General features: G+C 37.7%; 1 protein-coding gene across 6 annotated transcripts in view; it reads right to left on the bottom strand.

The window, feature by feature from the left end:
- Positions 1 to 24,650, bottom strand: part of CDK8 (cyclin dependent kinase 8) — an 86,402-nt gene that overhangs the window by 53,014 nt on the left and 8,738 nt on the right. For 4 of the 6 annotated variants that reach the window (XR_010883320.1, XM_067290593.1, XM_067290600.1 and 1 more), the window contains exon 2: positions 6,784 to 6,859. The exons of the other annotated variants lie outside the window; for them this stretch is intronic. Coding sequence is in view for 3 of the 4 variants with exons in the window: in XM_067290593.1 (XP_067146694.1) it covers positions 6,784 to 6,859 (76 nt within the window). In the remaining variant the exon portion in view is untranslated. The remainder of the gene's footprint in view (positions 1 to 6,783; positions 6,860 to 24,650) is intronic. 6 annotated transcript variants of the gene reach the window in all.

Raw genomic sequence — 24,650 nt, 5'->3', positions numbered from 1 at the left:
GTGAAAGAAAGGTCATTTTCAGAGCAGAAGAACACAAAGACTTAGTTATCATGTAACAAATTACAAAATACCAGTGGAACAACTGCTAAAATAGGTAAGCTGAGTTTAAGCATTAGTAAGGCACTACCCAAATACTCTGCACAGTTCTAGCTAATTCAAGGAAGATTAATTCTAGCTACAATAGGGCAAAGAGAGCCCAAGCTTGCAATGAGGGGAATGGAGAGTCTATCGCATAAAGCGAAACTAAAAAGCCCAGCGAAGATCTTTATAACCTGCCAAAACAAAGAAGGGGGAAAAAACCCACCTCTTTTTAAAACAAAAGGTTAAAAAAAAAAAAAGAGGGAGAAGAGAAGAGAAGAGCTATTTTAACTAACTGACAATATTACCACAAATACAAATGGGTATGAACTACTCATGATTAATTTTGGCTTAAAGGCCGGATAATGCTTAAGGTCATTATTAGAGTAAGATTCAGGAACTGCCTTCCAGGAGAATTTTTCTTTATATGATTAATTTGCAGTTTGCTACATTTTTGAAGATACTTTTTGCTTGCTTGCAAGAGCGGGAGCCAAATTTAATGACCCAAGGGGTACCATCCATTTCTATATTCCCATAATAAATTTCTTTAAAAAAAAAAAAAGTCTTAAATTTCCTATCTTGTAGTTGAGTAAAACTACGATTTGTTCTCCAAGTACTTTAAAGTTTCTATATTAACTAAAAACAACAAATATTTATTACACAAGTTCTTGAATCCCAGGTTGGCTTAGCTGCCATCCATTAGACTCAAGATCTCTTTCTGAATTTGCTTTAATGTTTTTACAGTTTTATATTCTCACAGGTCAGATACTCCACAGTATTAAAAAACAAGATACCTGCTGAAAATACATGCTGTTCTTCTTCCAAAAGTGTTCATAAGTGAAAGCATACAAACACAATGTAACAGAAAATGTTATAATAGTCCTCACTATGAATTTATTATGAAGCTGACAATACAATTTTGAAGCCCATTTCCTCAGACATACAACCTTTGTGAAATAGTAGCTTTACTGTTTTTTTTCCTTATGTATTTTAATTTAAAGTCTAAGATGTTGCAAAAAAGAAGCCTGAAAACAATGCCAAGAAAGAAAAAAAAAAAAGCACCTTTCTGGTTTTAACTTCTGTGGTTTCCAAAAGAAGCCAGTCTTACATGATCGCACATACAAGTTAATATTTATTGGCACTTCTTACACCCATACAAACAAATTCACAGTATTAAAGGTCTCTGAGATGTTAAGGTACTGTATGTTCTCTGAAATTAAGCAAGTGGATGTAAAATCCACATAAGAGGCGCTGGATGCTATGCTTTACAAATTCTACTGTTCACACAAAATATTATGACTTCTTGAGGTTTCAGTTTCTAAGATTTGATTGGTATCTTTATCCCACTTTCACAAAACTAGAAACAATACTATCCTCCTTTTGTACATAACCTTTCAAGAATACTGTGTGTAGCCCTGGGATGTCGCTTTAGAAAGTAATCATCACAGTCAGAAATTAAATTATATATACCATACTACTTTCAAGCTAAAGCATTTGAGAATCATTAGATTGGACAAAGGAGGTCAAATCAAGCATTTGTCTTCCTCAGTATCCTGCCTCTTCTCACAATATGAAGGGCTGCCAAGAAACACATTACTTGCCTTCTGAAAAGAGGACTGTACTCCTCTCAATGACTTCTGGATTCAGTCTTGTGGAAAAGTAACAGTGTTTTCACTGTTAATGTGGAAGGGCCATGACTCACAACCTGAGGAACCTGCACCCAAATATTGTGCCTTATGGCATATTACAAGATCACAGCAACTTGGGTCCCTGCTCAGAATATGATCCACTCAGAGCAGTTCTGTGCCACATGTTGTCCGCCCCAATCATCAGCACTCCTGACAACCTGTGTCTGGTATGTGATCTCCTCCATCAAGCATGCAGGGACAACTCATCACCTGCTCCTTCCCCAGGGGAAGGTGTTCCAGAGAATGGACCACAGCTTTTCAGGGGCATCCTGAGGTCATTCACTTTCAGCTTCTGCTTCATGGGGTCCCTCCAGTTGCTGTGTACTGCTCCAGAATTCTTGGTCAAGCTCAAACTGGCTCTGGAAGAGCCCTTCCTTTAAGTCCTTCTTCTGTCTTTCCTTTGGCAGGGAGGAAGAGAAGCCCGATAAGCATGCAAGAACACCAATATTCCTTGTCACCCAGGACATGGAAAGCCCAGGCATGTGAGGAGAACTTGCCAATTTGCCTGTGCAGCAGCCCTCTCCACTCACATCGACTCCGTCAGTAGCCTAATGGCAGGCAGGCTTCCTTCTCACCCACCCAGTGGGCACAGGCCTGCTGCCCTATCTCTGCCACCTTCCAGCCCAGCAGCTGGAAGGCAGGCACCTGAGCAGTTGCAGAGGCAAGCAGGACTGCTGCAGAGTCCTTCCTTTCAGATACAGGCAGCAGTCATCAACCAGCTGGTTCTGCAATGCTCTCACACTGCCTCAGTAGCCTGTGCCTGCTCCCTGCAAATCTGGCTGACCTCCAGGAGAAAGGATGGCTGTACTGGGCTCTGAGCCTCCTGTCTGGGAGACAGCAATCAACCCTCTTTTGTTTATGCTCAGAAGTGCAAACATAGGGTGCAAGTTCGCATTATACCAAAACCATCTCTACAGGTTTCCTACCATCTCCCATGAGTCACATTAAGCAGCCATGTGGCCAAAGGATGATTCAATTCAGCTTGCTTACACAATGGAAAACTAACAAAACTGTTAATCATCCACTGAATAAAGATGAACCTACTCATTCTACAGCCACACTGTCACTAGATCCAACACAGATTATCACCTTTTGTGATGACAGCCTGCATTTGTTATAATATGAAACCACAAAATCCTAAGAACACCCAAATGGCTCTAAGGCAGACCTAATGAGTGGAAAAGAACAGAGAAGCAACTGTTCAGACACCCTGCTAGTTACTGTGCTGCAATTTTCTGTCCCTGCTCTGATGCTGACTCAAGGCTGTACTAACTTGCAATGGCTGGCTACCATACCCTAAGGACAACACACACACAGGGGACACCCGAAGTACAGAGTCATCCACTTCAGCTCTGCTTTGTCCTGCTCAGCACTTCCACCACTGAGACCGTCTGCCTCCATATCTAACAATTCCTCTTCAGAGCCATGTGGCAGACAAAGTGGCACCATCATATAAAAATACTCTATGATGTTATCACAGGCAAACGAGCTTTTCCAGGCATATTTCTGGCAATGTGACCTGAACTGGTGGACAAAAAAGCAAAACTACACAGAAGTCCAGAAGAAGGTAAAAAACCATCTCACTAACCAAAGAAAACACAGGAGACTGAAATACTTATAAATGTTTAACAATCACCAACAAGTGAACTAAAGAATCAAATGCATGCACTGCAAAAATTGAATGGAAACTGCTAATCAACAAGGAATAAAAAGCAACTATCAGAGCTCTAAAATACACCGCACTGTGAGAGGTCATGTGCTTGGACAGTGCCTAAGGCATTGTAAAAGCCTTAGTAATGATCCTGTATCCCAATGTCGCATACAAAAAATGTCAAAACATAATTCAATTATTTTAAAATCCAAGACTCCTGCACAAGAAATTGCCCAAACCAAAACAGTGAAACTCTAATCCATTTGAAGACTGGTCACCTACTCCAGCTTCTTACAGCCTTTGAAGAAATGACACTTGTCATACTATTCCAGGTGGATACACTTTAAGGACTTTCTTGTGATTAAATCACAAGTCTCAGAATTGAGTTTGGGCTTATGTGTTATATATAATTTTTATACAAATCTTTCTCCTGTTCTATTCCTCTGTTCTCCCATCTAAAACAAGTCATCCCTTGATACTATGACTGTTCAGTTCTTAATGCCTCCTTGAATCCTCAAAGGTAAAAGTGCAGATCACAAAAAAGGATATTAGAAAGCCCAGACAGTATGCATTCCTGTAGAGGACAAGAGATGAGCAATGAGTTAATAGTTAAAGTTCTGTAAGAGGCAGGATTCACAAATGCTTACTGTGGTGAAAAATCTAACACTGCAATTACCTTTATATTAAAGACAGTTATTCAATTAGCATCATTAGAGCAATATCTGTTAATTATACTAATTAATCAATATACATAAATGTATTGAAAAAAACTCTTATTTTAATAGAGTAATAGATTAGGTTCTTGAACACTGGGTCTAAGCCTCAAGCTGCAGGAAGTAATGAATGCTAAAAGTCTTTCATATATATATACATTAGTTTGAACTCATCATGTAATTGACGCAGCTGTTTCAACTCAGGTCTGTCTTAGTTCACAGCTCTTTCCTATAATTGAGATAATTCAATTAGTATTTTATTTTTCTGAAGATTTGCAACTGTTTTTCAGCTCAGACATCTGCATCAAATAGATATCCTAGAAGAGTAGGCTATGGACATTTTTAAACAAAAATCAGTCAATAGTTCAAAACAGTAGTCAGTCTTCATAAGCAAGACAAAAGCCATTGTAGAGTTGTCAAAACAACAGACAGCTTCACTCAGATATTTACATCAAACTGTATTCTTCCCAAATATTCACGGGGTAAAATAGACGCACTTTAGCTCTCAAGAGAAACTGCAACGGCTATATCTCACATGCATACAAGTCATCCTACTTCCTCTGAAAACCTCCATGCTCATGAAATGCATTCAGTCAGAGATAACCTAGAAGACTTACTGTTATGAAGTCTGGCATTCAGCCCTGAAATTTTAACTGTGACAACAAATAGTTTTATTAATTAGATGTACAGATGACATTTTATAGTCAACACTGCTGATCAACTTACTGGCATTTTCATATATATCTTACACACACTCACATTATCAATATAAATAATATAGCTATTATCCTCAATTTGACCCTTCTCCCTATGAGATTCCTTTCTTTATGATATTAAATCAAAAGCATTTCTTTCATTTATGTGAATTAATGGAATTAAAAATCTAAGAACAATGTATTTTTTGGAAAAATTCTCCTGTTATCTCCAAAAGGCAACATCAGAAGAACATTAAGGAAAAAGATTCAAACACTAAAAGTCCATGCTGAATTATTAATTCAGCTGCAGGAAAATTCAGCCACATCAGCCTGGAAGAAAATCAACAACAAATAGCTCAAAACTCTTTCTAACTCTATGCCTGCTTTTGGGCTCCACTCCACACTTCGCTCTTGATGCCTGCTTTCTCAGTTCCTTTGGTGCTTTCAGCGCACTCCCCTCTTTCCTCCGCTAACTAACACTCTTCCACGCGGATTCTGCGTTGTGCTGCTCTGTCTTCTTCAACGGGTGGACACTGCAGCTGCAATAGCTCAGAGAAAGAGGAAAACCTCTCTGCTTGTTGCTACTCTTTTATCACTGCAGGGGACCCGGCTGCCCAAGAAGAACAATTACACAACAGTCCTCAAGCCATGCAATGAAGCCAAATCTTTCCTGACTGTCAGCCAAGTTAGCAATTAATTTTCTTTTCATAGATACAAATTGTTTAAGGATCATACCAAGGGCAGAAAAAGACACTTCCCTAATACCTCAGACAAGCTGCTCCTGCCAAACTCAAGCAGAACAGGCTCTTTAAAACTCTCCAGGGAAATGACTGCAAAAATAGGGACAAACCATTTTCTCAAATCCCTCTGAAATGGTAGTTGATACTTTCCAAAAACATTCAGCCTGAAGGAGTCACAGTATTTGCAAAATTTCAGCCCAAATGGTTGATATTTTCAAAGTTTAAGGCCCTCTGTTCTTAGCTCCTTCAGTTCAGAGTGTGGATGTCTAATAGGAGAGGGAGGCTTGATTTTCACAAATTGACAAGGATAGCTTGTCTTAAAGAATATTCTTTGCACTTCATTTTTTTTCCACCTCATTCATTTCAAGGACTAGCTTGTTTGAAGTTAAGAAGCCAATGGGAAGTTGACAAAGCAGGAAATTCTGTTATCTACTTCAATCAATAAAAATGAAATAGGGGGAGATCTAATAGTTTTAAACTCTTGAGAAGAATAGACTAAAAATACTCAGTTCACTTCCCCATACACAGGTTATATGCATTTCCTTTCAGTAATCAATTTCAGATGAAATATCTCAAGAAAAATAAACCCAAGCACCAGAACAATACAGGCACATACAACAGTTTTAACTAGTAAAATACTAGTTTTGCCCATTTAGTTCCGTTTTTTTGCAAGCTTGTCACAAACCACAACTAGTAGAATATGCATCATTCACTACTTTTTAACAATATGGAATATATAAATAGACCCCTGGCTAACCTACGAAATTTTTTGAACAATATTTATGGGTATATTACAGCTTCCCAGGCAATAACAATGCTAGTTGAGTTCAAAGTCTCCATTTAAATAGAAGCTAGCATGTTTTAATCATTATGAGCCAATAAAAATTAATGTCTTTAGGAAAATAACTGAAGTACTATAGCAAAAGTCAGATCAAATAAGTTTATTTAAACCACTGACTCTAACCGTGTGTTTAAACTATTGCAGTTAATCTACCCTGAGGCAGGCAGTAAATTGTAACTTGAAAACACTATCATTTTAGACAGCAAATTAAGCAGCTGCAAAATCTTCCATGACATTTGTATTTATTTTATACTTCCATATTAAAAATAGAGAGCCTATAAGTAGAAAAACACGATTCAGCAAACAAAAACAGCATGCACTCAAATCAATACTTTTAATAAATCTGTTTGCTAGTAAAAAGAACTAATGTTACTTACTGCTATTTCTCTGCATGCAGACATAGAAATTCCAGTACCTTCTATTTGCTTTAAAGCATAATCTTTATCATCTTTCCTGTGAAAGAAGAAAAGAAGTTTTTAAAAAAAAAAAGTACCATGAATTCAGAGTGAGCTCTTTACCACCATTCAAAGAACAGTTCCTAATTAATTCAGATTCTGCACCCTATTTGCCTTTGATTCGCTACTAATTTAATGCCTGGATACCTAAGAAACAGAGCTAAACCATTACCTAACCACACTACCTTGATAAAACTAAAATACAAATAAGCTGTCATTACATAAAAAGGAATTTTTAAGTTCTTTAAAATGTAATGGTTGGCATTTCTTTCCATTCCTTTCTTCCCTTATTAAGAAGAAACAAAACAAACATTTAGAACACAGTAGAAATCAGTTTCTCTAAGCCTGGGATTTCAACAACTTTTCAAATAATCAAGCTACAGGTACTCTCCCATAAACATATAACTCTGGGATACAGCAACACTTCATCATATTTTAACAAATTCTTGAATAGCCCAACAGCAGGATCTTTTTAATACCCAATCTTTTCTTTCTTCTAGGCCACAAAAAGCGTCCTAAAATTATGCTCCTACCAAACTAATAAAAGTACTAAGCTAATAAAAAAACCCCACAAGGCAAGCCTGCAATCTGAAGAATCCAGAGAAATGTTTGTTCCGCTTCAATAATATAAAACACTTGAAAGCAAAAACCTCCTGTACTTTAACCTGCATGTACCTTATATTAATTTATTTAAAACGCAAGCCTGTTAGTAATTCCAGCTACCAGAAGCAAAATCAAGAAGAGAGAGACTGACGCAAAACAAAGGCATTGAACTCTTCCATCCTCAGCTTGCAAAAGCTCAAACTTTTAAGAGACAGAATACTTGTCCTTCCCTTCTGTGGGTGGCATCCGCAGCACTCCTAAAGGACATGGCGCTTCATAATACTGACTTCAGTATTCGGTGCTTTCTTATAGCCCCAAATCTCTGGGTTACATAAGAATCCTTATCAATTTTTAATTAACTCAGCTTCCAGGTTTCACAGCTGTGAAGAAAAGACCTGAAAAAATGTGACTCAAACATCCTAAAGATAAACAAACCAAAACTATACTTAAGCATTTAAAACACATGTAATTGTTTACTCCAGCCCTCACTAAAGATTTCTGAAGGCTTTTAATAGCAGTATTGCAACCTGAAATGCACACTTTCCCCTGTTTATCTCTACATATTTAATCCCCCAAATTATCAGGTCCTGTCTAACAGATTTCGCATGGGGTTCAAAGACAACCCACTGTTGGCAGTAACTGTTCAAAACAGGGAAGGGAGAAGAAGTAGGAAATTAATGGACAAAAAGTGAACACAGCTAATGAGAAGGAAGACTGGAAGGAGACGGTGAGTGGGCGAAAGCAGATTTCACTAAGAGGGCAATCGCATGGAATCAGCAGGATAAGAGAGGGAAAAAAGAGAACTACAAGATCTGACACAAACAGGAGAAAAAAAAGTAGAGTACAATCCTTTGAAGGCCTCAAAAAGTTTCCACATAATAATAATAATCTAAAACTAAGACTTTCTGGTCTGGAAGAAAAAGAGAGGCAACTCCAACCAAAAGCTTATACACAGCAAAAAGAAGGTGTGAACAGGTAGCAACAACTCCCTATTTCCCACATTGGAGGGAAACTACGCGCATCAAGCCTAAAAACAAGCACTGTGTCATCAAGTCCATCAACTGTGGAACTAAGAATGACAATATGATAGGCATCAAAAGTATAAATGGACTTGAAATGGAATTAGACAAATTTATGGTGGATAAGGGATTTGCAGACCACTCCATGAGCAACTACTGCACATAAACTCAACCCACTCTCCAACACAGGACTGTTTCCCACATGGCTGATAGACAGCAAAACAATTATTAGCTGGTAAAAGTTCCCAGTACCTTTTCGTATCCCTTTTTGTATCTCCCTGGCCATTTCTGGGAGGCAAACATAAAGCAAAATGGATCAGACTAAAGGTTATTGTCATTGTCCTATTTGCTTATCTGCTTTGCGTTCAAGGTGTTTGGAGAGATCCACGGTACGTGAGGAGTGCTACCACACAAGTGCTACTACTGCAAGCATCATCAGAGACAGAATACAGAGCAAAACAGATCAGGCTAAGGGTTATTCTTACTGCCCTGTTTGCTTAGCTACTCAGATTTTAAGGTATTTGAAGGAGAGCTCCATGTAATGAGAAGTGCTAGCATACAACTAGTACTGTTACAAGCATTACTGGTAGTAATGTCTACAATTAAGGCTGCCAACATTTACAGTGGTAAAGCCTCATTGTTAATTGTTCAAATTCTTTGCCTAATTAAAAGTCTGGATTGATATTTTCCATACCAGATGGCAGATTTTCTCTGGAAATTTTTAGGAAAGAAAAATAGTTCAGTCGTTTCCTTGAATGATATAGGAAGAAAACACTTTCATTTACACATTAACTCTTTTACAACTATTAAAGGGGGAATCTTACATTTTTATGCTGAAATTTGTCAGGGGAGTTAAGAATGTCCCATTTGTTCCCCTCACAGAAACATGCGTCTATTTGGTGAAATAAAAAGTTGCTGAAGATTAATATTCTCACATTAAAAGGAGGTTAGTTAAAGAAGTGAGATCCAGAGGTTCTGTCCCCTGGTTTGCTCTGCCCTTAAAGCAAGCATGCCCTAACCCATGGCCACGGGGAATTAAGCACACAACTCACTGGCTTTCCCTAACTGCCCAGAGTCTGCGTGGTGGAACCGACAGCGAGCAGCCTCTGCCCTGTCCTCAATCTTTTCCAAGCATTTTAGAGGAAATACAACAATACGGATTAAAAGATAGAAACAACAACAAAAAAACAGTTTAGGTGTAAGGCACATTTTAAGCACTGCATTGAGCTCTCCTCCAGAACCTGGAAAAATAACTAAGGATTTCTTAAATTCTCTGAATTATCAACATCTAGCTGAGATACAAACTAATAAACTAATAGACTCATTCTTAATCCTCTCTAACATCTGTTTCACCCTGAGGCTAGTAACCTACCATGGTTACCAATTACACCATTAGTACCAGTTACTCCATTAACGAAAGCAGTAACATTCAAACTTTACTGCTGACCCCGAGTCAGAGTTTCTTCATAAAACTTAGTACAATTCCTTGGGAGCCCAGGCCGGGGGGAAAACACACACTACAAAATCACTTCCGGTGGACTTTAGTAAAAAGAACAAATAAATATACCTGCAAAACCACCATACAAGAGCATAACTATCCAGTTTTGTTCTTACAATTTGAATAAACAAAAAAGAAAAATGCCAGATTTCAGAGACTTAGGCTATTAATTATTATAAACCTGTTCCCAAATATTAACTGTTTTTAAACTTCTAATGGATTTGGAAGTACAACAGCACCAGATGAAACATTTACTCTATCTGAAGAAATCAAAAGGAGTAAACAGATGCCTGCTGAATGTGAAACATTTTGCAAAGCTTTAATATTAAAATGCCTGGTATTTTCACTGTTTATTTAAAAGGATACTTTGAGCATACATATGTTCAGCAATCCTACATATTTAGAAAAAGAAGGCTTATCAGCTAAAAGACAGCAGGGGAAAAAAAAGTTCTACTCTTAGCTGTTATTCCATCTCTCTCTCTCTTTTTTTTTTTTTTTTTTTTTTTTTTTTTTACATTTTGTGGAACTGTATGGGCACCAAATCACAATATAGCCTTTATTCAAATTGCTAAATCATTTTAAAATTGGAATAAGTAATAAAAATAGCAGAAGAGACACAAAGTGCTGAAACCTTAAAATACTCATTATTCCAAACCTAAATTACAGTTAAAAAAAAAATCTCAAATGTAAAATTAACTGGTCACAATTTAAGAACAGGTTTGTCTTTAAAAACAAGGAAACATATGTAATTGGATTGCAGTTATATCTCTGACAGAAACAGGTTCCACTATCTTAAAACTACCACAGGGAATCGTATATGCAGCATCTCTTCTCTAGAAAACTCCAAAGAAGCTTTTAATCGTTTATGGTTCTTATTCTTCTAAAGAATAAGAAGATTCTGAAAAAAAGATAAGCATACTAATAAAATTCAACTTTTAAAAAATTCTACCTTTAAGAATTCCATCAATATCAATAGCATTAAAATTAACACATCCCGAGTAAGCCCAATCGTTATAGTAGTGCTAGAGTGATTAAGCCTCAACAGCACTAACTTAAAATTCTCTAAATGCATTAGATACAGAATCTTTGATTTTACTAGCAGTAAATGAATTTGTGCTATAGAACATCTTAGCTGTGAATAACTCGCCTAGATGAATGCTGAGTAACACCCATCCCTAAATTGTACAGGCAGCAGGACATCCCCATTAACAACAGCAAATTTTAAAACTTGACAGAGGTTTTCACATATGCTAGGCAATATATATGAATATATATGCTAAGGCAAAAAATACTAAGTGTTCCACTACATACCAAAGAACTCAATTTCAAACAAGGCAATAGGGGAATTGGAGGCTTGATTAGAATTTATTTACTTTATGAGCATCAGAATAGTGTTCAGCACTAAAGATTAAATTAAAATTACACGTGAAGACAGAGATAACACAGAGTTAAATGGCAGCATTCAAGGTAGTTTCCTTCTTCCTTTCCCCCCAAGTGGAATACTGAAACTGAACAGTGCAAATGTATGGCTTTACCGCACACGGAGATTTGGGATCAAAAGAATAACCTAGCAAGAATACCGAGCTATAGATTAGACCATGAAAGCAAACCACTTAAGACTGAAAACTGTAACATTCAAGACACTTATTTGGCATTTTCACTTTGTGGCATTGTCCTCTTCCACCCTTTTTTAAGTCAGATTTTGAAATAAATGGAAAATCAGCCTACTATGTATATGACATCCAATTAAGTCTACAGGGAGAAAGAGTAAACCAGCTCTCTGGAAGAATATGATACACAGAAAATATTTGAAACTGAAAGGTTTTATACATTTAAAGTAAATGCCAAGATACCCTGCTGTATATGCAAATATTTAAATACACACCAAAACAAAACATGGCTTTCTAGGAAGCACAGAAAGACAACTGCAGATCAGTACCTATTTAAATGATTACTTGGAAGAAAGAATAGAATTTCCTCTTTTGCCCCCTTCCAACAACTCATTTATGGTACCAGACAGTCTTGCCAGAATAAGTAGTATAGCAGGAGTTCTGGGGTTTTTTTGCATTTTATACCTAAGATTTTAACTGTGAACCCAGAAGATGGGTGTGGTGGAGAATCTAGTGTCACAGGACACAACAGAGGCTGAGGTACTCAAAGTCTTCTTGGCCTTGGTCTTTACTATCAGTCTGCTCGCAGGAGTCCTAAGTTCCTAAGGCTAGTGGCAGAGTCCCAGGGATTGAAGCAATAACCACAGTAGGGGAAAAACAAGTTTTCCTGAAGTAGGGATGACTTCAGCAGGTGGGCTGCATGAGAGACTGCAGGCAAATGCCATTGCAGAGCCACTCTACCATCTGTGAAAGGTCATGGCAACCATGGGAGGTTCAGATGACTGGAAACAGGGCAAATGTGAGGTCCTTCTTCAAAAAGGACTAGAAGAAGGATCCATAGGACTATATGCCAGTCAGCCTAACCTCAGTCCTCAAAGAAGTTATGCAGCAAGTCCTCCCAGAAGCCACTTCCAGGCACATGAAGAAAGTGAAATGACTGGGAACTGCTAGCAAGGATTTTTCAAGGGCAAGTGTGCCTGACCAACCTGATTGCCATCTACAACGAGACAACTAACTCTGTGTACAACAGAAGAACAGTGGATGTAATATACCAGCAAAGCTGTTGACATGATCTCTCACAGTATCCTCAAATTGGAGAGATATTTTGGACAGGTGAACCATAAAGCAGGTGAAAAATCAGTTGGACTACCAGGCTCTACTTGTTACAATCAATGGTACAAATCCAACTCTCCGCCAGTTACTAATGCATCCCTCAGGATAGATACTGGGGTTGATACAAAATCTTTATTAACAACCTGGACAGTGGGATGGAAGGCAACCTCAGCAAGTTCACAGATGATACCAAATTGGAGAGAGCAACTGATATATTGAGGAACTGAGCTGCCATTCAGAGGGACTTCAACAGACTAGAAAAATGGGCTGACAAGAACCTCAGGAAGCTCAAAGACAAGTGCCCAGTGCCTCTGGGTTGGAGTAACCCCATACAACCAGACACATTGTCAGCTGGGTAGAAAGCAGTTTTACACAAGACTCAGTGTCCCAGAAAAACAATAGCCCACTAGAAAAATGTAAAAAAAAATCCAAATGCTTCCAAAGATAAAGAATAAAAGGAAGCCTTAAAAGCTAATTATTCTCACTTGCATTTTGAATAGACATCTTTGCCTATTTAAAACACATTCCAGATATATGAGGTTCGTTCTAGTTTTTCTTTCTATAATTTTACTGTTAATTTTCTGACAGTCACTTTCCCCCTTAAAGGGAATGAACTATAAATACTAATCCAATCTGAAAAAGGCCTGAATGAAAAAATAAAACTTAAAACAAAAGTTATCGCAAAAAATTATTCACTGCAGCATCTATAAAATACAAACTTCCACCCAGCAAATTAAGGGGTTGATCAGCACTATAATCAAATCTACCACACTGAAGAACCAATGTTGTCTTTCTTGGAAACCTTAACAAAAAAAAAAAATCTCAAACCAGAACCAATGGAAACATGGATGAGAGAAGTGCAAACTCGCACGAAAGTCCACCAACACACATTCATGCTGCAGACGGGGAAAGGAAGCCTGTAGTACAGACAATGAACCTTTATTCTTTAGAACCCCATAAAGGGCTATGAGTGGTAAAATACAACTTATTTTAAGCTCTAATTCTGTAACACTTGCTTCCCCTTTTATCAAAAATACAAAAACAAAAAAACCCCTCAAATCAGAAGCCTTTTGTCACTCAGGCATATAAGCAAAACCTGAAATATAACAAAAAGCTAAAAATGCATGTAAACTCAATTGAGGCTCAGCTAAAAAGCTATTTAAGCTATTTAAGGTCAAGTAGCAAAAGCCAAAAATCACACAGAAAACAGAAGTACCATTACCTTGGCCTACTTTGTCTCTAACCGTTGGTCTGCACTGTGCTTCTAGAGCCAGATGAAAGGCTTAGGAATTCTGGTAACTTAAAATTCCTGGACTAGGTCACAAAAAACTGTGCCCTTCAGTCACAACAAATAGATTACATTCTCTTTTCTTTATGGAAAAGCAACAGTTACTTAGATTATTTCAGCAGCTAGAGTCTGTTGCACACCTGAAGCATTCAAATCCGATAAAGCAGACTATGTGGGAAATACAATTTAGACTTTTTGTGAGAACACAACTTTGGATTTCCTCTCTTACTTGCAATAGTAATCTGCATTCAATATTTAGAATATGTTGTAGTATTTGCAGTAGTTGCAAAGGCAACTGTCTCTTAAAAGGAGAGGAAGTCATTCTATTTCTTCTTGTAGAATTAAAGCAATGCACAGATGTTGCTACTTGTAAATACGTATTAAAAACAAAATTACAATTTTGATTATAAAGATTACAATTTTGAAAAAATAATTCGTCTTTAGAATTACATCCTAATTTAATAGTATAAACATTGGCATCTGAACCTTCAGAGTCTAGTTTAGCCTGTAGATCATTTGTATGGATGCACCCAGCTCAAGAATAAATTCACTCTACCCACTGGAATTCAATGGCTTTGATTTAGATTTCCCATCATAAACTTACACACGTGCCTTGAGCTTACGCCCAGAGAACAACAGAGACATAACAAAACCGTGTTATCCCTAAAGGAAGTTGACTTATGCCCCCCAAAGATCACTGCATACTGGCAAGATCAGTGCCTTCTAGAAAAGCTGACTTACATCAAGCAAGATGTACAGCCTCGATAACTACAACACATATCAAAGTACCAAGCTCACTCATGTTTATAGCTACAGTGCAGCTGGCTGAAACTGAAAAAGCAGTTAATATATCTGTCCAGCTTTGTACCTGCTCATGTGCCAAACAAGTGTCTACTTTGGAATGGTGGCAGATGTAACAGTTCTGTAAGGATAGAGGATCTGTGTTATTATCAAATAACACAGATGCTAGACACCAGCAAAAATATATTGTATGAAAAAAAAATGGTACCAAGTGCTAACTTGAAAAATTACATTATAGGCCCCTGACTTCCCAGAGAGTGCATTTTAAGTCAACCACTTTTGTTAAAAAATAATAATAATAATAATACACAGAATAAGCTCAATCACTGACCTTTTTGGTCAGTGCAGAGAAAAGTAGTATTTTAAACTTTTTCAGTAGCCTAGTGGAAGAGCAAAATGCTGTAAATCTTCCTCTAAAAAAATCTCAGCTAAAGCAGTGCTGCAAAAATAACACCACCTCATCTGCCTGTAATTACATTTTTACAAAACATGCTAGGTTTCGTACATCTAAATGTTTGCAACTATGTTGATAAAAGCAAGTGAACAAACTGAAGTTTTTCACAACAGCTTGGTCTGAGTCAATGGCTTGCTGCTGAAAGGTTCCCACCTTCGCCCCCACACAAGCACTCCCATCCTTTGCACTAGAGCCCAGCGAGTTTTGCACTCATTTTCAGATGAAGCTGATTCTGCTTACTCAGAAAGTGGAAAACTATTTTTAATTTTTGCTGGGTATGTTTTCTGCCACGTTACTGAGTTGAAATGGCCTGCTGACAGATGAGCGCCAGAGCTGTCTGAAAGAAGGGGCAGAAGGAGCAGAGACACAGCTGGTTTTGTCCACACTGAGGATGAAGTTACAGTATCTTCTAACTAGTATTTCCTTTCCAAGTCAGCCTGAGCCATTATATTCAGCTTTGTTAAAAAGTTGCAGTTTATTTCTGCACTGGGCATAGTATTTAATTCAGTCAAATGCTCAATATCACAGAAGAAGCAAACTTCTTCAAAATATAGGAACAGTATAAACTAGGATTATGCCATTCACTTCTAACTGTTTGAGGGTTACTGTAAGGCTATTTTCCTATTACTGATGCCCCATGCATAACATATATCATTCCAAAATGAGAATATTCTAAAAATGCTTATTTTTCCAAAGGTCAGTGTTTTTTCCTGGTTTTGAAAGCAAACAAAAAACACATTTCAGTTATAATAGCTAAAACAAATTGGATGAAACAAGACCAGAATTTAAGCACTAGCTCAAATTCCTGGTTCTTCATTTGACTGAGCTCCAAATTTAAAAACATTTTGAGAAATGGAGCAGTCCTATAACATGCATTAAACTTAGAAGTTAGTGCTAACCTATTTTCTGTATTATAAACTTTCTGCTAAACAGCCAAAGCATGACTATTTTAAAAAGTTCAGATTTGTTCAAGCCTGGAGCAGTTAAATACCCTAAATATCTTTACAACCAGATTAAGGTTTATCCCATCACAGATTCTTGTTCTCTTCACAGAAGAAGTCTGTCAAAAATCAGATAAAAAACAGATTCCATCATGAAAGCCTCTTATGTATTAATAAAGGAGAAAGGATAATGAATAATGCCAACCAGGCAGAAAAGCTGGGGAGTCCAAGCTAATTTGTAAAGGACTGCAGCTCAAAAAGAGAGTAGCTCCTCACCACAACTTTTTTTTTTTTTTTTTTTTTTTTTAAGGAGTACAAGCAGCTTACACTGACACCACAACTCCTCCAAAAAGCTTCCGACTGCAGACTTTCTGGCAGCAGGTAAAGAGAATAGAGAACAGTTGGTACAAGTTAATCTGCAGGCAAGGATAAATACACTTTTTAGAATAGCATGATTTCATACTTACTTGTGCTTGCCACTAAAAGCAGTAGTTCATACTCATTCTGTTGTGGCTGCCAGCATCAGCACAAGCTACATGGTTTCACGACCTTGTAACACTGCTCATTCCAAAGGGGAAATTTTAGAGTGTTTCCCTATTCCCTCCTTTTCTACAGCAGTAAGTGTTGTCTAGTTTCCTCTCCCTGCCAACTTCTAGGGTGGGATATGCAAGAAAAATCTGAACCAAAAAAGCACAAAAGCATGTTAAAATTGTAGTGCACAACAGCCAAGAACAATGCAGAACTGGCTTGGCAGCCTGTAAGCCGTGCAGCACAAGTGCCACACCAGACCCACACCCAAGCAGGAGCAGAGCGGTGCCAGCGCAGCTTTCTGAATAATCCACACTGCTGCTGGACAGAGGGAGCAGAGCAGCACAGTCCACTGCCAACACTGCTAATCACCCTGGGATGCAGCTGCTGCTCCAGGCGTGCAAGAGAGCAGAACCACCCCTGAAGAGCCCTTATCTTCTACAGCATCCGCACTTCCAGGGGCACCGCTTCCTTTTCCCGTGCGCTGCTCACGTTCAGTGGCTCAGCTCATACTGGTATATATAACTAGTATCAGGGAGACTGGCCACATCTGGCCTGCTGTCGCAGAGATAATATGACAGACTAAAAGAGAATAAAACTAGTCTAAGGGGCAAAGAAAAAAAGAGGATGCAACTGTAACACACACTTTTTTTTTCCTGAAGTTGCTTTTTCTGTTTCTAAACAGTGGAAGAATAACTATAGTGAACAATATAGTGAAAATACAGGACTGCAAATTTTAATTTCAGCTTAAGATAGTAATTCTGGATAGCAGATGAAGCTGAGAGGTCCTACAAGGAAAGCACCACTATATGCTTGCCCTAGTTGTACGTTATGATCAAAAGATCTGCTAGGGTTAACTGCCAAAGACAGCTAGATGGACTTCTCATATGATGCAGTGCAACCGCTCTTATTAATCAATACGTAACTTAATTTTATAAAGACATGCCTTAAGTTACATGGATTATATTTACTCAAAGTTTCAATCCATGTGCTGTCTATCGCAGTATGTTTTGATGAGATTTAGAAGGCATTTGCACAGTCATATCAATAAATTTAAATTCTAAAATTCAGTCAGAGAAGTTATTGACAGAGTCTTCATATTTAGTGTTAATTGCCCTCTTCTCTCCTTTTCATCCAGAGGTGTAACAAAAACATATTGTTATCTTAATGGGAGGCAGTGATTATCTTTAAATTTGTCAAGCATTTCTAATTCAATTGAAATACAAAGAATGACTAAAGGAAAAGTTAGATTTAAATTTTAAAATACCCAGTTGAACAGAAAAATTAAAGATATATTTCAAAGGGACTGTTTTAACAAATTTTCAGGATTTTTTTTTTCTTTCTTTTTTTCCTCATGCATTAAAATGTATTCAAACAGCATATTCAAAGGTACCAAAAAATAAAGCCAATTTGGGCTCTTTTTTCTTTCTGCTATTAACCCTCTCCCCCCTCCCCGCAAAATACATTTCATCCTAAAAGAAAAGTAATGAATGCTCCAGTGTCACTAAGTTTTGCTAACACTTTAGTATGCAATTTTTGGATACAGCATGCTTTAAGAAACAGACAAAAAGCCCTTTCCAACAGGCTAGAAGAGTATGAGGAACATAGATATGGCTTTTTATTTTTACATGACATTTTGCAAATTTTTATTACCCCAAAATACTTATATTACAAGTAAACCTTGCAGGGGAACTTCCTCTGCCAGAACTGAATTAACTAACTAGAGGTCTAACTCATGCATTCGAGCTCTCTCCATCTCCAGAATACTTACAGAACACGGTAAGACTGATATGCTACAGCAGTATCATTATTCTTATCAAATAGCAAGGCTTATAGTAGGAATATTTTCTACTTCAAAACAAATTCTCCAGTAATCAGATCTTTTCTTGGGTAGAGAAAAGGTTAATTTCCACAGCTGGAGGAAAATCCATCAACACCAAGCCAACATACAATAAAAGCCAACGTACAACAGCACTTCTGAGGCAGCTAATACTTATGTGGTGAATTGCAATTACTTGTTCACTTTATTCCCTTTTTCTTTGATTAAAAAAAAATTAACACTTTTTGTCACAACATGTAGTTTGGCAAGAAGTTCAAGGTAAAAGAGTAAGTGCAGCGATGCACTTCACAGAGGCTGTGGTTTTTCTGATTTAAGAGCTTGCTACTGTCAAAAGAAGAGTCTTTTCTTGCCCTCTCTCCCTTCCTGCTGCTAGCCAGGAAATCCTTATGCCAGCTCTGATCTGTGCCACTCTTCCATGAGCTAACTCACCTCCTGCATCCAGCAGGAAAATGTTCACTTCTTTTTTTGCTGGGTTAATGAACTCTGTTAGTTCACAGTGGGGTTGATGAGTATCCAAACCAGCACAATGTGTGGTAAGAGCAAAGACAAGCAGCATGGGGGCAGGGGAGATGCAGCAACAGAGGAGAAAAGCAAGATTCCCCCCTCCACTCGTTCCTAGTGGTAGTGAAACCACAGCCGGCACGCTTAGCCATAACCCCCACAAGAAAGCACTTAGCCACATAATTATCTTCAACACAGAAGAAAGGGCAGCAGAGGGGCAAAAAAGGGATCTTAAGATACCTTATACCTAGTTATTCAGTATGTGGTTGGCATCCTTTGGATTCAATTAAGTATTTTCCCCTCTCTTCTCCCACAAAATTAAAACTCTAATGTGACAGCTAAGTCAACAAACTAAGTTTTAAAACTGCAAAATTATGAAGTTTGTTTCTATGAGAAACACTGCAGCACTTTATAAAATACTAAGCTGATACACAAGCAGCAATACCTCACTCCCGACGGAAAGTTCTGTGTTGCTTTATTAAGGCACGCAGCAGTTTTCACATTATTTTCATATAAATACACAAGGTGCTTACACAATTTTTTTAATGGAAAATATTGCTGTATTTCTTTTGCAATTTTGCTCTTCTCCCAGACTGCTCTTAAATCACCTCAGTATTTATATCACTTCAGAAACTAGAAGTTACATAAAAACAGCACAACATTACAAAGCACCTGTTCTGAAAAGCAAACAACAAATAGGACTAACACACTAGTCCAAACTTCAGAAAATCAAAATTTCATTGGTCACTTGTATTTTCACTACAAGTTTCTTCAGTAATTTCCAAGACCTATGAAAGTATTTGGTTTACACAGAGGAAAGTTCATCTATTTGCTGCTTTCAAAGGCTTCTCATCACAAAAGTTTTCTTTTAAATCGTAAATTTGCATAATAGCAATTGAAAACATGTTTAGTATTTTTCTAAAACAAACTGAATCCAATTCTTTGGCAGGATCCTCTCCCTCATTTAATTTAGAGCATTTGGAACATGTATAGCTGCATTCCTAGAAACACACAGATCTGATAATACTACAGTCCTTCTTGGAATTATATATTTACAGAGTAATTTTCCTCTGACTTATCCTTTCTTCTCCTTTCCCCTCTACACATAATATGCATCACCAAAAACATTTTCATTAACAGAGGAATGTATGCACCAGAACAGATTGTCTAGCCCGTTATCCAATCCCTTTGAGACATGCCAGTTACTTTCAGAGTTAAAAATAAAGTAAGCACATACTGATGATCCTCAGAATATTTTCCTTGCCATTAGCAATTTGCAGCTACAGGTTCACAGACAGTATTTTTGTATTTAATAGCCCCCAATGGATTTATCTTTTATAGATTTATCCAGTCACTTCTGAACCCACATAGACTTTTAACATCCAAAACAGAGCACTGCAAGTTTCAGAGCTTAGTTACACATTGTATGTAGAAGTATATGTAGAAGTATCTTTCTTGTATTCTGATCTGTCACCCTCCAGTTTTGTTCAATGCACCTTATTCGTGGATAAGAAGGGACACTAAGCAGTTGTTTCCTGTATTCTCCATGATACACAAGCTTTTAGAGAGTCTCCCTGACCCTGTCTTTTACAGATGCAGAAGAGTTCTTGTCTACTGCAACCACAAGAGTTTCACACAGACACTGCTCCTCATGGGTATCTTGTTGCTCTTCTTTAGCTCTGCTAATCCTTCCTGTAATAAGGGGATTCAAACTGTCTATGATATTGAAAATAGAATTACCAGTAACAATGACATTATATTTTGTTCTCCACTTCATTCCTAGCAAGTCCAAGAGTTCTCTCTACTTTTTAACAATTACTTGTGCTGGGCTGGCACTTTCACAAAACTACCACTGTAAATCCCAGGATCTTTCTCTTAAATAGTAGTAAACTCTGAGACCACTGTTGTGTGAGTAAAGAAAGGATCATTTTCACCATACGTGTCACTTTGCACCAATGAGTCTATACATTATTTGCCCTCAGTATCATAAAGTCCTTCCCCCAAGTCTTCACAATCAGTCCTTGCCTTTACTATCCCAAATAACTGGCCATCATCAGCAAAGCAGTTTCTTGACTATTTAAGACAAATGATTTCCAAACAATGTATGACTTCCGAGCAGCACAGTTTCCTGAGAGATAATACTAAAGACATGAATTAATGGAGGGAAATCATTAGTTTCTCTAACCAGAGAGGGACCTTTCCTCACAACAGTTAAGTCTTTGGTAAGAGACCTTATCAAATGTCTTTTGGAAATCCAGATAAGATTACATCAACTAAACTGCCTTAGCCTATATATTAACTCTTTTGAAGGATTTACATAGCTTTATGAGGTATAACTTCCTCTTATAAGAGCTGTTGTCTCTTCACCTCAATATCCTCCATGTGCCCACTAGCTCTGTTCCTCACCCAGCTAAAAGTCAGTAGGTCCAACTCTTTCAACAATTCCTTTTAAAAAACTGATGTCACAAGTGCCCCTTTCCAGTCTATTACTCAGGCAATTTTAAGCACTGGGTTATATTTTCTAGTTAGTAACTAATTTCATTCTTGAACTCCTTCAGATGTATGAACATGTCTCATCATGACAATTTATTGCTCTTCAGTTTGCTAAACATCCCCTTCTCCAAACACTGCAATTTGAGGCAGATCCTCTGATGCATTCCTTATAAAGACAGTTTCCAATTTTAAGTTCTTTCATAGTGCATAGACAAAAACAAAGCAATTGTTTCCCTGCTGCTATTTCATCTTCTCTAAACACTCCTTTCACAGCTCAGTTGTCCCCTGGTCCTATAGATAGTACTGTGCCAAGGACGTATCACTAAAAAAAAAAAAAAAAAAAAAAGGAATTAGTTTCCATGCCCTTTTCAGGTAGCTCCTCAAGGTTTGGGGGATTTTGGGAAGGTGGGGGAACCAGGGAGCTATCATGCTGCAAATTTACACTTAGCCTACCACAGCTTACATTCTTTTCTATATTCATCATTCATAGAAGATTTAACTTTTCGAAGAATATATTCTTACTCCCGTGGGCCCTGCCTTGTTCTACTATTTAGTCACTTTTTTTTTTTTTTTTTTTTTAACTGATGGCTTTATAGGGTGTCTCAATGAGTGATACACATTCACTGACAGCAAAGTGAAGCTTCAAAATGGTTCTGAGGCAGCTCACATACATTTTACCTTTCTGGCTATCTTTTAGCTTTAAGAAGTCATCCCTCCCTGCCCCCCCTCCTTTTTTTTTTTAACTGAAGTTAAGTAGTATTTTGGCGGATTTCTTACCCTTGTTCAAATTCAGTATCCCTCCAGGAGCAAAGTACAAGTCATGTTTGTCATGGACAGTCCTCTGGAGTAATAGTTTGAATCAGCTCCTTTATACTACTTCAGGCCAAGTGAAGAGTTCATTCTCCCACTATGAGCTACCTGACTAGCTATTTCATTAAGCAGCTACTCACCATGCAGAAATTTTGTCTTGGTGTGTCTCTCTTACAGAGCATTTACCTAAGCTAAATGAGGGTAAAAAGCCATTCATTATTGAATTTCCTGCTTTTGCAGCCTCTCTGATCTCACACAGCATAGGTAAGCCACAGTCAGGCAGATGAAAACACAGTCCTAATGCTAATTTTTTTTCCCTACATATGCGCAGAATTCTACCCATATAACTTCAGGAACACAAAGTGTTGCAAGAGGTATTGTGGTGTGCTTTTTGTTTGTTTTGTTTTTTTTAATGAGCCTTTGGTATCTGACACTCATCTGGCAGACTCATATATGCTTCCAGTCAGGCTTTTATAAAACTGAGTTAACATAAAATTGAAAGGTACAGTTCACACATTTACTTGTGAGAAGTTGTTTTGCTCAATCCTGCATGAACAGGACTGATGTTCACTCAAAAAAAAAAAGTTTGAACATTAAACAGTTTAAGTTTAGGTAAGATTCGAGTTACACTCAGGGACAAATTTGCAGTCTCACTGGCTTAAAGTCTGCACAGGCAGAATTAGCTATAGTTGCAACTTTTGTCATGTACCATAGCTTGCATAGTAGTTCCATGAGTAAAATAGTTCACAAAACTTGAATTTTCCAAGGCTCTTCGCTTCATTGTGGGATTACCCAGTGTCAAAATACAAGCTCTAATTGAAAGTAAACCTGAAGCTAGGGCTCCTTCTTATAGGATAAGGTAATGTCTCTCCCAGAAAACACATCTTGGCCAGAAACACAAGGTAGAATCAAGGGTTTTACTGCACTTCAGACTCTTTTGTATTCCAAGTTCTTAGATACACATATTATTCAAACAGACCATAATGAATTGAGCCTTTTTTTGTGAAACTCTCAAGTGTCCTTTATTTAAATGCCAACATCTTGTATGCAAGGTGTTACAAGTACACAGAATGGCATGTTCTCAGAAAAACAGGCAGATTGCTTCAGTGACCTTTAGCTGTGTTCTTCCATGTTCTCAGAACATGTGCTTTTTTTTCCAAGACCAATTTTAATTTTGGATATTAAGACTGTCATCTGCAGCTGAGAAAAGTCACTGTGTTCTCTTAATACATTATTTAAAGGACAACAGGTTTGACAGCTTTAATCCTGGTTTATAATTCTTTTCCTTGAAATTCTGCAGCTAATTGCACAACATGTGTTGCCGTACTACCACGTAGGACTCAAGGCGGTTACAAGACAGCCCTTAAGCATATGAAGTTTAGGATGTCTAAGTCAATCTCTCACCAGCATATGCAAAACACGTATGCAAGAGGGCAGAGCACATCAATAGAACTCTCGATAAAACAAAATATTAAATTGTCTATCCAGTACCTTTCCTATATAAGCTACTACAGAGTTCAAATGTGCTTCTATATAATATTCAATACATTTATGGAAATGGGCATTTCTTAATTAAGAAGCCTGTAATACACAGAGGTTAACGACTGGTTCATAAGTGGCCTTGTACCTAACAAAAAAATTGTAGCTACAAATAAAGCTATTCTGTAATCCCAAATGTGCCATTATGGGGGCCTGACAAGGTCTCTGAAGCCATTTGTTGAGCCTCTGAGGAGACAAGAGAGAGCAGCAGGCTAGCTAAGCAGAGCACAAAACCCTCCTGGATGGTTATTGGCCTGCAAGTAGCTGTAACGCACAGCGCTACTTGCCAAGCTCTCAGAGAAAAGATGGGGGGGAAGGGGTAAGGGGGAAGAATATGATGAGTTAGAGCATCAGTGGCATGAAGCCTGAAACCAAAGCCTTATGGTCCCTATCCATTCGCACAGGACGGACTTCTCCACTCTAAAGCAGCTTTGAGTATGGAGTGGAAGGAGACCAGGACAGGAAACCTTATAGAAGCAAAGTAAATAATGTAGATTGGTGCTCCTGACTCATTTTCATTATATTATTTGAATGCATTGCAATCTCAAAGGGCTTTTTCAAGACCTGAGCTTAAACTGCAGAGGAGGGTGAACCAATTACCACCAGCTACATAAAGTCAGTCAATGCAGAGTTTTAAATATTTTATAATGTTACAAAAGAAACTGCTCACTTTGTTAATACTTCAAACTAGCATAAAAAGAGCCAATTAAATATTGAATAAACATAATCTTTATAGGATTATTCCATTTTG

The sequence above is a fragment of the Apteryx mantelli genome, chromosome 1 (assembly GCF_036417845.1).
Source record: "Apteryx mantelli isolate bAptMan1 chromosome 1, bAptMan1.hap1, whole genome shotgun sequence".
Classification (NCBI taxonomy): domain Eukaryota; kingdom Metazoa; phylum Chordata; class Aves; order Apterygiformes; family Apterygidae; genus Apteryx; species Apteryx mantelli.
This window is presented reverse-complemented; position numbering and strand designations above follow the sequence as displayed.